Genomic DNA, 14869 nt, shown 5'->3' on the forward strand with positions numbered 1-14869 from the left:
TAACAAATCCCACGTGGATGGCTGATTCCTCCCATTCCTAGCTGAAAATATTAAGCATTCAGCAACCGCTTCAAAACTTTCTACTCTCCAAACACCGAGCGCTTTGTGAAATGCAAAGGTGATCATCTCCTACTGTTTCTCATTCTAACTGCAGGTGTAAAAAGCCATGGCACTGATGGACACATGCATTTTTTAAACTGATACAGCCACTGCAGCTAGATCTACCAATGGCTAAATAACAACCCAGCCATTTTAATGGTCATTTTTCACTCTTGGATAGCACGACATAGGATTCGGTATATGTTACATCTCCCTAAACATATGTTGCTTACTGGGTAAAAATAGCTTGTTCGTTCAAGGTAAGATATAAAGAAATTCCTCCAAGGAACAATTTACTCGCGAATATCATATTAGATATATACGTAACACTGCAGGAAAAGCTTAGTTGAGTGGTTTCTATTCCAACAGCACCTAGTTTATTTTTGTAATCTTTCTGAACTTGGGTTACTGATCCATAAGGAGAACAAGCCACTCCTGCTCAAGGTTAGGCAGAGGAGAGCTGTTCCAAAATTGATGACCAGCTCTGGTTTCAGTTTGTCTCACACTGAGGTGCAATGAGACCATTTTTCACTGCACGTGACACTTTCCCCTTATTTTGTAACCTGTGCAGAGCAGACAGATGTGTGTCTAAATATCTGCTACTGCCAGCCTCTGCTGCGATTATTACACCAGCACCACACAATGCATCGTAGGCAACTTGCACCGTGCATCTGACTTACTTTGTGCTCAACGCATGTCTCTAGGTCAGTGGCTGATAATGGACATTACAAGTCTCATGCTGTCAGACCAACAAAAGAAAGCAAATAGGCTGTTGTAGCCAGGCTAAACTGCAGGTAGTCCCTTGACCCTTTTGCAATGAACGAGCAAATTCCACCAGTAGATTCTCCTCTGGCACCCATAATTTCGCCAAAAATGGGAACCTTTTATATCATCATCTGTAAAAGTCAGACGCAAAATATTTTGCCTGGTGTGCTCATGATAAAATTGAGGCAAGTGTTCCATCATAAAACATTATACACCGAGTCAAACATTGATGAGGGAAAAAAACTTTTTTTAAAACAAATAAAACCCTGCAGATTTGGCTAGTGAGCGACAGGGCCTCTTAATAAGTGTTTTTTCAAAAAAGCTGTATTGAAGAGATCAAACAATGTAGTCTTTTAGTAGCTACATTGCAGCGATGAGTGGGCATTGGGCAGAGGATAATGTGTACAAAGAGAGCACATTGACACAATCTTGGGGTATCAATCGGTGCGCACCCCAGGAGCACACTGGGTGATGCACAGATGGGGAGTGTGCCATTGGGGTACAGGGTGATGTACAATAAAGGGGATATATAAATGTTCCCACATCATGTGGGTGACTTCCAGGGGCATAGCTTCAGGGGTGTGTTTGGGGTGTTAAACCCTCCTAAAAAATGTATTCTCTAATAAATAGTTGGGTATCGGTGCTTTAAATTGGGTGTGGGGAGTTGGTTGTAGGAATTCACTTGGGATTTTTTAATACACGCAGACAAAAACATACATACATTCTTGTCTCTGTTTTGAAGGACTTCAAAATGGTTCTCCCTTTCCATTGCTCCTTAAGCCCTCTTGGTGCCCTGCTTCTCATAGAATGTATTTTACCAAGACATGCCAGCATGATTGTTAGAAAATCTGAGGCTCACCCACGACAACCCCTTCCCCACCCAATCTTACTGACCAAGCTATGCCCCTGGCTATTTCAGCCATTCCTGGGTAGTTACCAGCAGTATTATGCACACTAGACATTTTAAGCTAACACTTATAATGCTAAAATAGACAAGCATGTGTAAAGTCAAAAGGACTTGCATTTGCTGCAAGCCTTCTGGCAATTTTGGTCTTGTCATGGTTTTTCAAAAAACGTTTGTTCGGAAAAACGCCCAATCCTCATCAATCTAAAAAGTTTTAACAAATTCTTTGCTACAGGCAAAACAAGTTTTTGGGCCTAAAAACAACAGCAAAAAGTTCTTTACCATAGTAATCCCTGGCACGGAAGTACCATTTTGTATGTCGATGTGTTCCTAGGGAAGCTGGCTGATACAGTGCCCCTTAATGCATGCCACAATGAGAGTAAGAAGAATATGAAAGACATCAACCACAGACTAATGGATGAAGCCCTGGCTGCAACCCCCTTCAGTAACTATGTTATACACATACTTTTAGTAAAATTAAAAGGTCTTGACTAACACAGACATAAAAAAGCCAATCAGTCTGGCATTGGCTGCAAGCCTCTTGCCTTTAAGAAAGGAATGGAAAGCAAAGGAAGGAAAAGAAGAAAGAAAGAAAGAAAGGGAAGGAAAAAAGAAAGTTAGAGAAAAAAGGGAAGAGTGAAAGGAAAGAAAGATGGGAAGAAATTAGGAAAGAAAGAAGGACAAAAATAAGTTAAGAAAGAAGAGAAGAAAGAAGGAGAGAAAGAAAAGCAAAAAAAGGATAAGTTAATATAGAACTGTTTCATTTTGAACCAAACTGGTCTGGAATGCTGTGAATTAGCAGCAGTCAGAAAAGTAAAAAACATTCTGAAAGGAATTTACAACAGCATTGGCAGGAGATGGGATCTGATAAAGATGGAATGTGAATCAGAAGCGTTATAAATACAAAAGCAACAGTAAAATTATAAAGTAAAACAAAAAACTGGCACTGAAGGAACTAGCTCGTGTGCAGATATATTCCGTGTGAGAGAGTAAAATGCAGTCACTCTAAGTGAAGTTAAGCAGAGGCTTAAGTAGGATGACCCATTGCCCCATATGTTGTAGTGAGTGAAAGCAAAATGTGAATGACAGCAGGCCAATGGATGAAGGGAGGAGGTTGAAAACACCTATATGTATGTTATACATGTATATAGTAAAATCAAAAGGTCTTGGCTAATACCAGACCTAAAAAATACAAATCTCAGAACCCCTAGTTCTTTCTGCTGGCTAAGCACCAGAAATGGCTAAAGATATCACACATGACCGGAGCAACTGCACATTGGTTGTCCAACACACTGCTTCCGGAACAGAAAAGAAACTAAGTAATGTATTCACATTTTCAATAACTGTGCTATTCTCGTAGAATTTCGCTAGCCATTTGGACGCTTACTAAGGAAAGATGTAAACCAACATTCTGAATTCAGATAGTAATATGTTAGAAATCTTTTTCCAGGCCCATTGAACTAAAAAGATTTTTAAGTTCCATTCATAAACTGCACTCCACATATGGCTGCACTCAAGGTTTTTCTTTCGCATAAGTCCTTTACTTTTTGTTGCAAAATAATAGGTATCCGATGCAACAAACTTCTACAGTGGCCAAGTCAGTCAAACAGGGGCACTGATGTACATTTGGCTAGCCCAGAAAAGAAAATAACTTGGCTTCCAAACTGCTGCTTTCGGGACAGCTCCCTTTCTATCAGTGTCCAGCCAATGAAAACAGCACGTGCTGCATGTAGAATGTGGAGCAGAAGCAAAACGTCATTCCTGAAGCATGATGCTAGCCGTTCAACTAATGACCATGCCGTTCAACTAATGACTATGCCATCCACTCCATCAGGTATTATGGTTCTGCTATCCCCAAAAGAAACAGGGATTCCAGGTCAAACCTAGCAAGGAAAAATGTAAAAGCAGGTATCCCCCTCCCTTTAGACACTCACGATAGTCTTCAAATATGTGGGACGAAAGAAGAACATGCATATTAGGAGAAAAAAGCATTAACCATGGTCAAGTCTTCATGTTCATTCGAAAAACCAAGAGAGCGAAAGTCCTTCAGACTCTTTCTGCAGCGTTAAATAACACAAAGAATATCAAAAAAGGGGGAGTGAAGAGGTGGTGCTTAACGGCACCAAGGTGGGCGCATCCTCCTCTCCTGAAAGTACAAATAATCAACAAGGTCCACCTCAAGTAGAATTAGTGTATATCCTGGTGTTCCATGAACACCAGGATATACACTAATTCTACTTGAGGTGGACCTTGTTGATTATTTGTGTTAAATAGCACAACACCCACCACGTCTACTGATGGTTTAATCGGAGGAAGGACTTTGGGATTTCCAAATTAAGAGAGTAAAAACAAGCTTTTTACTGTTATCTTGCTGGTAAATCTACCTTCAGATCTCTTAATCCCTTAGTTGTGATACCTCTGAAATTATTTTTTGAAGGATTTTCCAAATGATGCAAACACAAAATCAGATATGCTTTTATTAGCACAGCGGATGGTACAATTTCTCTCCTAATCATGCTAATTAACGACTGTACTGGCATTTTATAGTCAACTGTGGAATATTACTCATCCCAGATTTCCAAAATACAAACATGGGACAACAAAATGACATTACCTGCAAGAAACGGGGGGGAAACGCTCTTTCAGTATGAACAGCTTACAAATACCCTAAACAATCCAAATATAAAACCTTAATTGGTTTACTGCACTGCAAAGTATTCACGACCATTCTTCGAAGGGCTCATTTTCTCTGTTTGGCTGCATAAAATGTGCATTCCACCAACGCATGGACATTGTAAAGGCCAAGAATCACAAGGTTTCTTTGACAAACATCTGTTAACACTGTTTAAAGCCCAACTGAGCAATCCCATGCCCCTCTATGCCACTGTTAGACAGCTTCATTTTTAAGAATTCTTGAAAATGCAGCAATACTTCTCTTCAACTCCACAGACATGGATATGTGCGATCGTGTTTCCTCCAGTCCTCAAACACTCTAGCAGGCCATAAATGGTGTCAACCTCGGAGGTGACAACTTTCAATGGCTTCGCTACAGGAAAAACATGCAGGCTTAGAGAAGGTGTCAAACGTAAATGCAGGAGTCCACGACCGATTTTCGTTCAAGGTAAACGCACATACATTTAACCTCAATGGAATGTATTTACAAATTTGGTGGTTACCTTTAAGCCTACTATGTGTCTGGCCCTCACTGACGTACATAGAACGCCCTTGTTCTAGGTGCTATATAATAAGGTCAGAGTCTGTTCAAGCATCCTTGCACCCATTAACCTGATGTTTGTCCCTTGCTGGCTTTCCTTGTCCACATCTACCTCGTTACTTTGGATTTAATAAAAGTTACATGATTTTTTTTAATCTTGCACACGCGCTGTGCATCACCAATGCATGTTTTGAAGATTCTTCACTCTTCAATATTACCAACACTCACATTTTGGTCTCATATTTGTAACAGTGCTTTCAAGCGAGGAAGAAAATAGTTTCACAAACCTTAACGCTTATCATTTGCAGTGTATAGTTATATCTGGGCCTGAAGACTATGACGACCTCATTCATGCACTCTATATCATTAAAGGCATAAGTTCAACTTGTCCGAAGACATTCTTTGGTCCCGCATTTATGTTGGCATGAAACATTATCTACAGAGACGTGCTGAACTAGAAAAAGACAAGGTAACTTTTGTAAGGCGCTAGTCGACTCTCCCGCTCTTGCACTCTTTCCTGCCCCGTTCCCCCCACCATCTGTACTAGAAAAATGCAGAGAGCATTTTCATCCACATACACTAACTTATAATGCAAATCTCACGTCTTGGGCCCATACAAAACAATTTCAACAAGCACAGGTGTATCAGCCAAACATACATCTCAAATCATACATTCATTCATCTACATAAAATATGCGCAATAAAGTGGCACAGCAGAAAAATATTTACGCACAAAATAAATAAATGTAACAAATTAGGGAGAGGAGTTGGACTAACGGCTAGGGCGGTCGACCTCAAATCTGGGAACCGGGTTCGAGTCTCGGCAAGGACGCGCAACATCCTGTGATTCTAGGCCAATCACTTAATCTCCCCGTGCCTAACAAATAAAATGTAATGTGTCCTCATGTAACGCAACTGGTGCTCTCGTTAAGCGCTCTGATACCCGATGCCCTCGCGTCAAGTTGGCACCGTATAAAAACTCAGTAAAAATTTTTTTTTTAAATTTCAACCATGACACAGGATAAAAAGTATTAGTCAATCATTACTTCTTCGCCTCTATAAGTAGGAAGAAAGTCTTCTTTCTTTTCCAGAGGCCATCCCTGCGGCTAGGCGCAGATAAACCAAGGTCTTGCATTGTCTCACGGGTTCATTTTTGCTAATACGCTTTTCAGGTCAGAATTTGAACCTTAGACTAAAGGCAGGGCCCAACTATTCCAGCGTCAGAGGACTTAAAAATGACATCTTAAATTAATGCGCAAATCCTGAAAGCATGCTGCCAAAGCAATCTTTTCCGTCATCTGTGGATGCTCCCGGAGTTAAAATGATGCACTCAGCAGTGACCAAACAGCCCCAAACCCCAGTATCGGGTTTACAGTCAAGCACGATGCATTTGAGGCCAGTTCAGTGAACCCTAATGAAACTGCTGGATAATGAGCGTAGACAAACGCACATAGAGTAGGATCATTTTTAGAATATCCATACTTAGAAACCAACATAATATTGATTTGTTCTAACATAACAACCCAAGCTGCGATGCATACCAAGCGCCAGAGACTGCATTACATCTGTACCAAGGCTCCGCAAAATTCTCCATGGTATGCTTCACAAGGAGAATGAAGCCCTGGGACGGGCATGCCTTGTCCCATCTTTTCCATGAGCTTTCATAACAGCAGACAACTAGGAGTGTGTGAAATTCAAGTACTTTGCTGTCTGGTGATTAAGCGATTTTTTGGAAAAGTTATGGGAAATAATATATAATTACGTCAAATGCAAATCCTTAATTTGGCGTAACATTTCACTGCAAAATGCATCCACGTATCAATTTTTGACACAAACATTTCATGCTAAAGAAATAACAAGAAAAACACAACTGCCACATACAACAGCTGCTTAGATTCTGGACATTTGTGGTAAAATCCTGACGCAAATGGCGGCACAATAACGCAATGGAGTAAATTTGGGAATTTCACATTAACAAGAATATTGTGAAGTCCCCAAAATTATGCTAACAGGATTTCAATTTCGCTGGGGCCTACACTCAACTCCATTAAATGTCCTCCACTTAGCAACAAAGCATAAACCCCCATTCAAGAAAGTTATGGTGACTTTAGGGCACGATGGTTGTACTGTGTGACTTGTTTTGTTGTTGTGTCAGATGCCACAGGTAAACAAAAACATATGGGCAGTGCATGATGAATTTCTAGCTTACATGTCAACACTAAAGTCTTCAAATAAGGTCCTAATGGGAATAAGTACTTATTGTCAATTCACATAATTAGCCTCCATGTTACGTCATATGTCTCAGTTGGGGTCTTTGCTATATTACGTTTTCCTGCATGTATCCAGCATTACAAAGTGCATCTGTAAAGACCACTTTAGTCTAGTTGGAAATCGGACCTTTCCACACCCCTATACCTTTGCATCACATCTGCAATTTTTTTTCATGTTTGCTGTGCACTATGACACTCTCAGTGAATGTACATTAAGCATGGCAACCAGTGTGTTCTTGGATACCGGACTATGTACACCTGCTACTTGTAAATAACTGAATTACAAGATATTCCTAGGGTTCAGGAAATCTATAAATTACATGGTTTGTCATAAGAACCAATGTATCTCTTCACAAAAAGTGTTAGAATCCGTCTTGTTGCTCAACTTGAAACATAAATAACGTTTTCTTGGCTCGACTTTTTCACATGGCCCATCACTTTAAATACCCTTTTCCCTAGCTTCCTTACCCAAAGTGTTACAATTTTGCAGATACCATTTTGCCGATGACATCCAATTAATTCCCTAACCTACTCAAGCAGTCTCTAAAATACCATGTGGTAATGTAGTGAGCGAGCCCCTGCATAGCGGTGACATGGAAGATAGATGTGACCTGGGCGCTTGCACCGGGAGATTTACCGAACAGACATGGGTCAATAGTGGAGAGGCTTCAAGAACTTCTCAAACATATGAATGTAATAACTAGCATGGCAGAAATCAAGAGTAACTGTGTACGTCATTTGTTTAAAAGCACGTACAAGGTGGTGGTTAAAACATCTGGAAATTGAACAGAGGAATGTGGGATTGAAAGCAGACTGTAAGAAGGGACAATGCTATAACTTCAAAATATTAAAAAAATAAAGAGACTTTAATGAGGCACTTGGTCAACCCCTTATAAAGCAATGCACCGTGGGAAGCAAGGCAAGGAATGAACTACAAGCAACGGACAGGCAGAGAGCTATACTCATCCATGCCCTGCCCTGTGCACAAGGACGAAGGGCGAAGCGCTCTTGTGTCCGGCTAGAGGCAGCACCTGATCCCGGGAGTGAAAGGAGCAGTTTTAAGCAGGATTTATTTTAAAAGACGGTTCTGCTTTCCATCACATTGGAATAGTCACTAATGAAATGATGCATCCATTTTGAGCAAAATACTAAGCAGGGTATCTTTGACCTGTACAATACATTCGACTTCAGTCACGAGTAACAAATAAAATAACAGTTGCTTCCAGGCTCCAAAAACATTAATGACTTCAAGCAAGCTTCAAGAAAGCACGCCAACTCAACCCACGGTAGCACAAAAAGAGGAGCGTCACGCTTCCGGTTACACACAGACTCATTAGCAGTCACAAATCTAGTCATGGTTTACATCCGTTTTTAAATTCTTCTCAGTTAGGTTCTAACATTACAAAACCTGTCAAACCTATTTGTAGCGGTCTAGCACGGGGTGGGGGGGGGTGAAGGGGTCAATAAAATTTCTGTTTTTGCACTGGACTCGGATGTACTTCTCACAAAAATAAATGGAAATAAAAGCTTTCAGGTTTTGTGTGTTTTTACCACAATTGCAGAATAAAGCTACCACTGCCACACATCTCGCTGCTGTCACCCCAGCACGCGCCCGCCACCCCTGGTAACGAGTGAGCCGATTCAGAGCACCACAGGAAGACAAACAATATAAAGAGAAAGCCTGGAAAGCAATGTTGCAAAGAGTGGGCGCAACACAAATCAGAGCAGTGAATTGCAATGCCATTTAAGAGTTGAATGTGAATGCAAGAGGTGGCAGTGACGCCACAGATGCCAATGAGAGATGCTGCAGCAGGTGGGGGGAGGGGCAGAGGGGGACAGAGAGAAGGGGGGCAGCCATGGTTGACATTTCCACCATACCTTCATGGGTAGGCTCGGGGTCCGGAGTGAGCGAGATGTCGTCCAGCTCGCGGAGACAGAGCCACTCCCCGTCCATGGACACCCGGAATTTGCACAGATAGATGGTCTCCATTGCAGCCTGCGTGATCTTGTCTGTCGTGGGGGTTGGCATGTCACTTTGAGGCGTCAGGGCCGACATGATGACTCAGCTGGCACAACAACAACAAAACACAATCCTAAAGAGAAGCTTTCAAAAATACAACGCACAAATACCTCACCGTGTGGGATGACGACAAATGAATCTCTTTGGAAAAGGGGGTTCGACTATCAAAGGCCACTGGTGGGCTCCCCCTCCTTGTCGTTAAAATCTAACACGGCTTTCAGCAGCCGTACAACAAGCTATGCATCCCCATCTAGCGCCACAAAGCAAACCTGTCTCCCGGACGCTGGGCTCTGGCTCAGGGCGAAAGCAGAGCCCGCTGGCTGGAAGGAAGAGGGGCGAAAAACGGAAAAGGAACTCCAGTGGTGCTGAAATGGCGAGCAGTCCGTCCTCGCATCAGCCCGGACGCGAGTGCTAGCAGGACTGGCTGGCTGTGCGCAGTAAGCAGGGTGTTGACCAAAATGGCTGACTAATGAACTGAAATGAAAATTCACACTCATGTGACCAGCTGCTCCCGGCGTAAGCAATTCCCAGGATGCTGTATGGATGCTGCTGATGCAGGAGAGGATTACGCGGATCCCTTCTCTCTCTCTCTGTCACCGACTCCCCGCCTCGGGTCAGGCTGAGCTAGTAGATCCGGCTCCATCAGACAGTGCACGGTACCTGCGCGCATCCATCGCTCGCATGCGGAAACAAAGGCTGGGAATGCGAAACATGGATGGCAGCCTTCGACGGTGCAAATCTCAGAGCATACTGTGTATGCGTTTTTATCATGAGAGTTAAACGTGTCCATCAGTTTATTTTTTGAGGCGCTTTTTTTCATCCTTTTAAATTGCATTCTGGTATTTGAAGTCTACGCGTGAAAAAGGCAGATGAACCTCCAGCCCCACCCTATTTCTTTTTTTTTTAAGGAAGCCAGGACATAACTTGTATTGCAGTGTATGTATAGTACTCACTACCCCTACGTGGCACGCTGAAGCGCTTACACACATGAATAGCAAGCTACCCCGTATGGCGAGTGGCTAGAAGGATTCCTCCTCCGACTACGTGGCAATTGTTTTGAGGTCAATCATGCATGATGGCCACCAATGTGCAGTTAGACCGTTATGGGAAAATTGCGAGAGGCAGTTTGATGGGCGAGCTTATGTGACAGACAGGCACACAAGCTGTAAGAACTCAAATATACAAGCAGTTGTCTGCACCAGTCCAACCATAGGAGCAGAAGGATGCTGTGAGTATGCTTCAAAAAGCGTGTTAATCAGAAAATCGGTTCTATACGGCAACATGTACCAGGCACAGACTGCGTTAACGAGTACAAGGATGCCTAAAAGGGCAAGAATGGGAATTGGTGGCACGTTCTGTAGCCATATGCCTTTATTTCTTTTTAAAGGGCACCATTTACTCCTAAATACATGCACCCTATGAACGAGGAAGGAAGTGGATAAGCAAGTAAGGTCCACACCTGAGTAAAAACTACAAAATCTTTAAAAGGCTCAGATTCCACCTACTGCTAGGCTGAAGGAACTTTGCATTTTGAGCTGAAATGTGTGCCTCAAACCCCTCTCATGCCCCAGAAGGCTCCCAAAGCCAGGTAACCCCTTTTTGGGTCATGCCCCCCCGACCCTAGGCAGTCTGGCACCCTGCGTGTGCGAGAATGAGAGGTAACGCTTCTGCTAGGTTGCTGTCCCGAAAGAGAATAACAAATCAGCAACACATACATAGAACGAAGGAGACGGGGGCGTCACCACGCCAAATGTGGCCTGTGGCAGAAACCCAAGCACAAATGCCCGAGCAAACAATGAAACATACCAGAACATGTATACACCACATCCACAAGCGTCAGGCATGCATAGGCATGCACAAGCATCAAGCATTCACAAACGTCAGACATCCACAAGCAACAGGCATCAGACATCCACAAGCAACAGGCATCAGACATCCACAAGCAACAGGCATCAGACATCCACAAGCAACAGGCATCAGACATCCACAAGCAACAGGCATCAGACATCCACAAGCAACAGGCATCAGGCATCCACAAGCAACAGGCATCAGGCATCCACAAGCAACAGGCATCAGGCATCCACAAGCAACAGGCATCAGGCATCCACAAGCAACAGGCATCAGGCATCCACAAGCGTCAGGCATCCGGCATCCACAAGCGTCAGGCATCCACAAGCGTCAGGCATCCACAAGCGTCAGGCATCCACAAGCGTCAGGCATCCACAAGCGTCAGGCATCCACAAGCGTCAGGCATCCACAAGCGTCAGGCATCCACAAGCGTCAGGCATCCACAAGCGTCAGGCATCCACAAGCGTCAGGCATCCACAAGCGTCAGGTATTCACAAGCGTCAGGCATCCACAAGCGTCAGGCATCCACAAGCGTCAGGCATCCACAAGCGTCAGGCAACCACAAGCGTCAGGCATCCACAAGCGTCAGGCATCCACAAGCGTCAGGCATCAGACATCCACAAGCAACAGGCATCAGACATCCACAAGCAACAGGCATCAGACATCCACAAGCATCAGGCATCAGACATCCACAAGCATCAGGCATCAGACATCCACAAGCATCAGGCATCAGACATCCACAAGCGTCAGACATCCACAAGCGTCAGACATCCACAAGCGTCAGACATCCACAAGCGTCAGACATCCACAAGCGTCAGACATCCACAAGCGTCAGACCTCTGAGGTCCCACGGACACCTTGCTCTTCTGTTCCGCTCTCCCCCGCCGCCGCTCCTGACACCGCGGCCGCTGAGAGGGGGGGAGCGCTGCTAAAACTACAGTTCCCAGCGTCCCCTGCTGGTACACGGGGACGCCGACATCCGCGCCAGACTCCCGCACCCGGAGGCGCATAAGAGCGAGCTGCTCCTGCGGTCGAGCGGGGGCCAAAGCTCGCTGGGGGATATACAATCCTGCTCCTACCTCTGAGGACCCACAGACACCATGCTCTTCTGTTCCACTCTCCCCCGCCACTCCTGACACTGCGGCCGCTGAGAGGGGGGAGTGCTGCTAAAACTACATTTCCCAGCGCCCCCTGCTGGTACACGGGACGCCGACAGCCACGCCAGACTCCCGCGCCCGGAGGCGCATAAGAGCGAGCTGCTCCTCCCGCCTCGCGGGCGGCGCCGGGCAGAGGGCGGGCCATCTGTGGCCATCAGGGGCCAGAGGAGGCCGGGCTGGGCCACCCCCCTTGGATCTTCCCTCAGGTACCTCTGTGTGACTTTTGATTCGTATAGAGACTAATTCGCTTACAACAAAACTTTGGACATTGCATAACATCTGATAAAGTGATTGATAGATGGTTTGTGGGAAGGGCAAAAAACTGATTACATTTGCTGATAGCTGTTGCTCCATTAAGTAGTATCTAACTAGCTCTTTATTTAGCAAAGTGGGTGGCTGGAAATAGTGGAGATTACTGCCATAACCACCATGGCTACTAAACCAAAAACTCCCTCTAATAAGGGCAAATCAGGAACCCCCCTCACATCCACCAAAACAGGGATTGACCCCAACAATACAGTAAGTCATAAAGCAACACCAACAGCTATTGACCTAATGCTGAGGAAGGTCATCTGGGCTGTCACAGGGGAGATAGAGCGCACTGAGAGGCGCTTATCAATGACACCAACAGCTATCCCCCTCACACCCACACAAACTGGGACCTTAAACTTATGCGAATCATTACCAAATGGCAGTCTGGACAACTCACTTGAAGTTGTCCCTTGTGCAAAACCGGTAATAGACGTTGGGGTAGACACGGACAGGGCTGATATGAGAATACCCAGAAATAGAAGTAAAAAACGGGGTAATAAGAATACATGTCCTGCCAACCTGGATTACTCAGGTATTCTGTATGTCCCTCTGTAAAAAACCCTCATACACTCGAGATGGAATCGTGGGTAGCGGTATATCTTGATTCTCCGCTGGAATTATCGAGTGTCTGCATAATCACTGGGTTCTTTGGTATGCAGCCTCCGCCCGGAGGTAGTCATCCAAGGTTGTGTGCAGTAGTGTCCAGTGATTTGTGAGAGTGGTGAATTTAAAATAACTCGAAGAGCCAGAGAGTGAATTTTATTATTCTGGGTAAGAGTTAGTGAAAGTGAAAATATCCTTGGTATGAGATTTGAGAATTGTTAGGGTTCTCTTCGCTACCTATTTTCGTGGGTTAAAAGGTCGACATGTTTCAGCCCTTGTCCGTCAAAGTGATCGTCGGGCTTTCTTCAGGACCGGGTGAATTGGTGAGAAGGGATCATTAATATCTCCTTCCTTATGAGGTCAACTTTTGTGCCTGTGGAAAAAGGGATGTGTCAGAGGGTATTAAAATGGGGCCTTTACTTAGTCCAACTATATGTTATGTGTTCAAGGTAAATTATTTACCATTCATAGCTTCGCCATAATCCTGTCTTGGGTAACCACATACTCAAAAAACTTGCCAATTGAGATCACACTTAAAGTCACAGAGTTACTCTATCATCAACCCTCATTCAGAAATGAAGTTTTTCTTATCGCTGTTCGCAAAAATATCACGTGATTTTTATTGCGTATCTTGCTTAAACATTTGGTATTATCCACTAAGATTTTTTCTCTACTGACTATATATATTCTAAACATTTTACAAAATTGATCTCATCTCGTGTTTAGAATGACTTTTTGTTATTAGCCTAAAGCTGTTATATGTTCCAAACATAGGGCGTGTTCTCAATAGCATGCTCGTTACATACCTCCGCACGTGTTAATCCGTGCTTCCACGGGTGCCTTGGGAGTCTGTTGGGAGGTCTTATCTAAAATTTAAGAAAATTTAAGAATGTTGGAGGTTGGGATTGTTAAGATTCAGCGGGGATAGCTGTACTTATCTGTTTTTTCTGGAGTGATTCCCGCGTTCTACCTGTATATCCTCCTCTGCAACTTGTGCTGACTCTGCCATCCAGGACCCGGTTGTGTTACCTAGTTCCTGGTTCCCTTTTATCCTCCCCAATGGATATGGAAAAAGACTTAAAACTTAGTTAGGGAACATTGTAGTAGCTATAAGTAGTGGATCAATGCTAAAGATTAATTATAATTAAATGAGTGTACATCATCTATTCATGCTGGCCCATGGGATGTTATCATTTAGACCGTGTACATCTGTGCCCAATCGGTGTACCCACCTTTGTTCTTTCTCGAACAGTATGCGTTCCGCATTGTGGTCCTTGGTCTGTAATGTTTCTAGGATCACCCACTGAAGATCATCTACTGTGTGGCCTTTCTCCAGAAAATGTGTTGCCATTTTTGTTGTTTCCTTCTCACATCTCACGTTGCTGCGATGTTCGCTGATTCTTGTTTTTGCCTTACGGCATGTCATCCCAATGTAAGTTTTACTGCAGGGACATGTAATCATATAAATTATGACTCGTGTTGCAGTTTGTGTGGCTCCGTATTGTCCATTTGAAATTTGGCAAGAGTTGTAGTTCTTTTGTCGGTCTCGTGAGTGGACAGACCGAACATGAGCCGCATGGGAAGTGTCCCACAATCGGTGGTAAGTTCCACAGTGTCGTTTCTCTTGGGAGTGCAGCAGGTTTAGGTCTCGTGTGGACTAGTTGGTCTTTTAAATTC

The 14869-nt window shown here is 44.0% G+C and overlaps 1 protein-coding gene across 8 annotated transcripts in view; it reads right to left on the minus strand.

Annotated features, from left to right (window-relative positions):
* Positions 1-14869, minus strand: part of RUFY3 (RUN and FYVE domain containing 3) — a 420608-nt gene that overhangs the window by 309091 nt on the left and 96648 nt on the right. For 3 of the 8 annotated variants that reach the window (XM_086961771.1, XM_086961770.1, XM_086961768.1), the window contains exon 1: positions 9131-9457. The exons of 3 other annotated variants lie outside the window; for them this stretch is intronic. In XM_086961771.1, the coding sequence (XP_086817897.1) occupies positions 9131-9308 (178 nt within the window). In that variant the 5' untranslated portion in view covers positions 9309-9457. Of the gene's footprint in view, positions 1-9130; positions 9668-14869 lie in introns of those variants that run through there. 2 more of the 8 variants (XM_086961769.1, XM_086961773.1) reach the window with 2 other exon arrangements.

The sequence above is a fragment of the Lissotriton vulgaris genome, chromosome 3_1, assembly GCF_964263255.1.
Source record: "Lissotriton vulgaris chromosome 3_1, aLisVul1.2, whole genome shotgun sequence".
In the NCBI taxonomy this organism is placed as follows: domain Eukaryota; kingdom Metazoa; phylum Chordata; class Amphibia; order Caudata; family Salamandridae; genus Lissotriton; species Lissotriton vulgaris.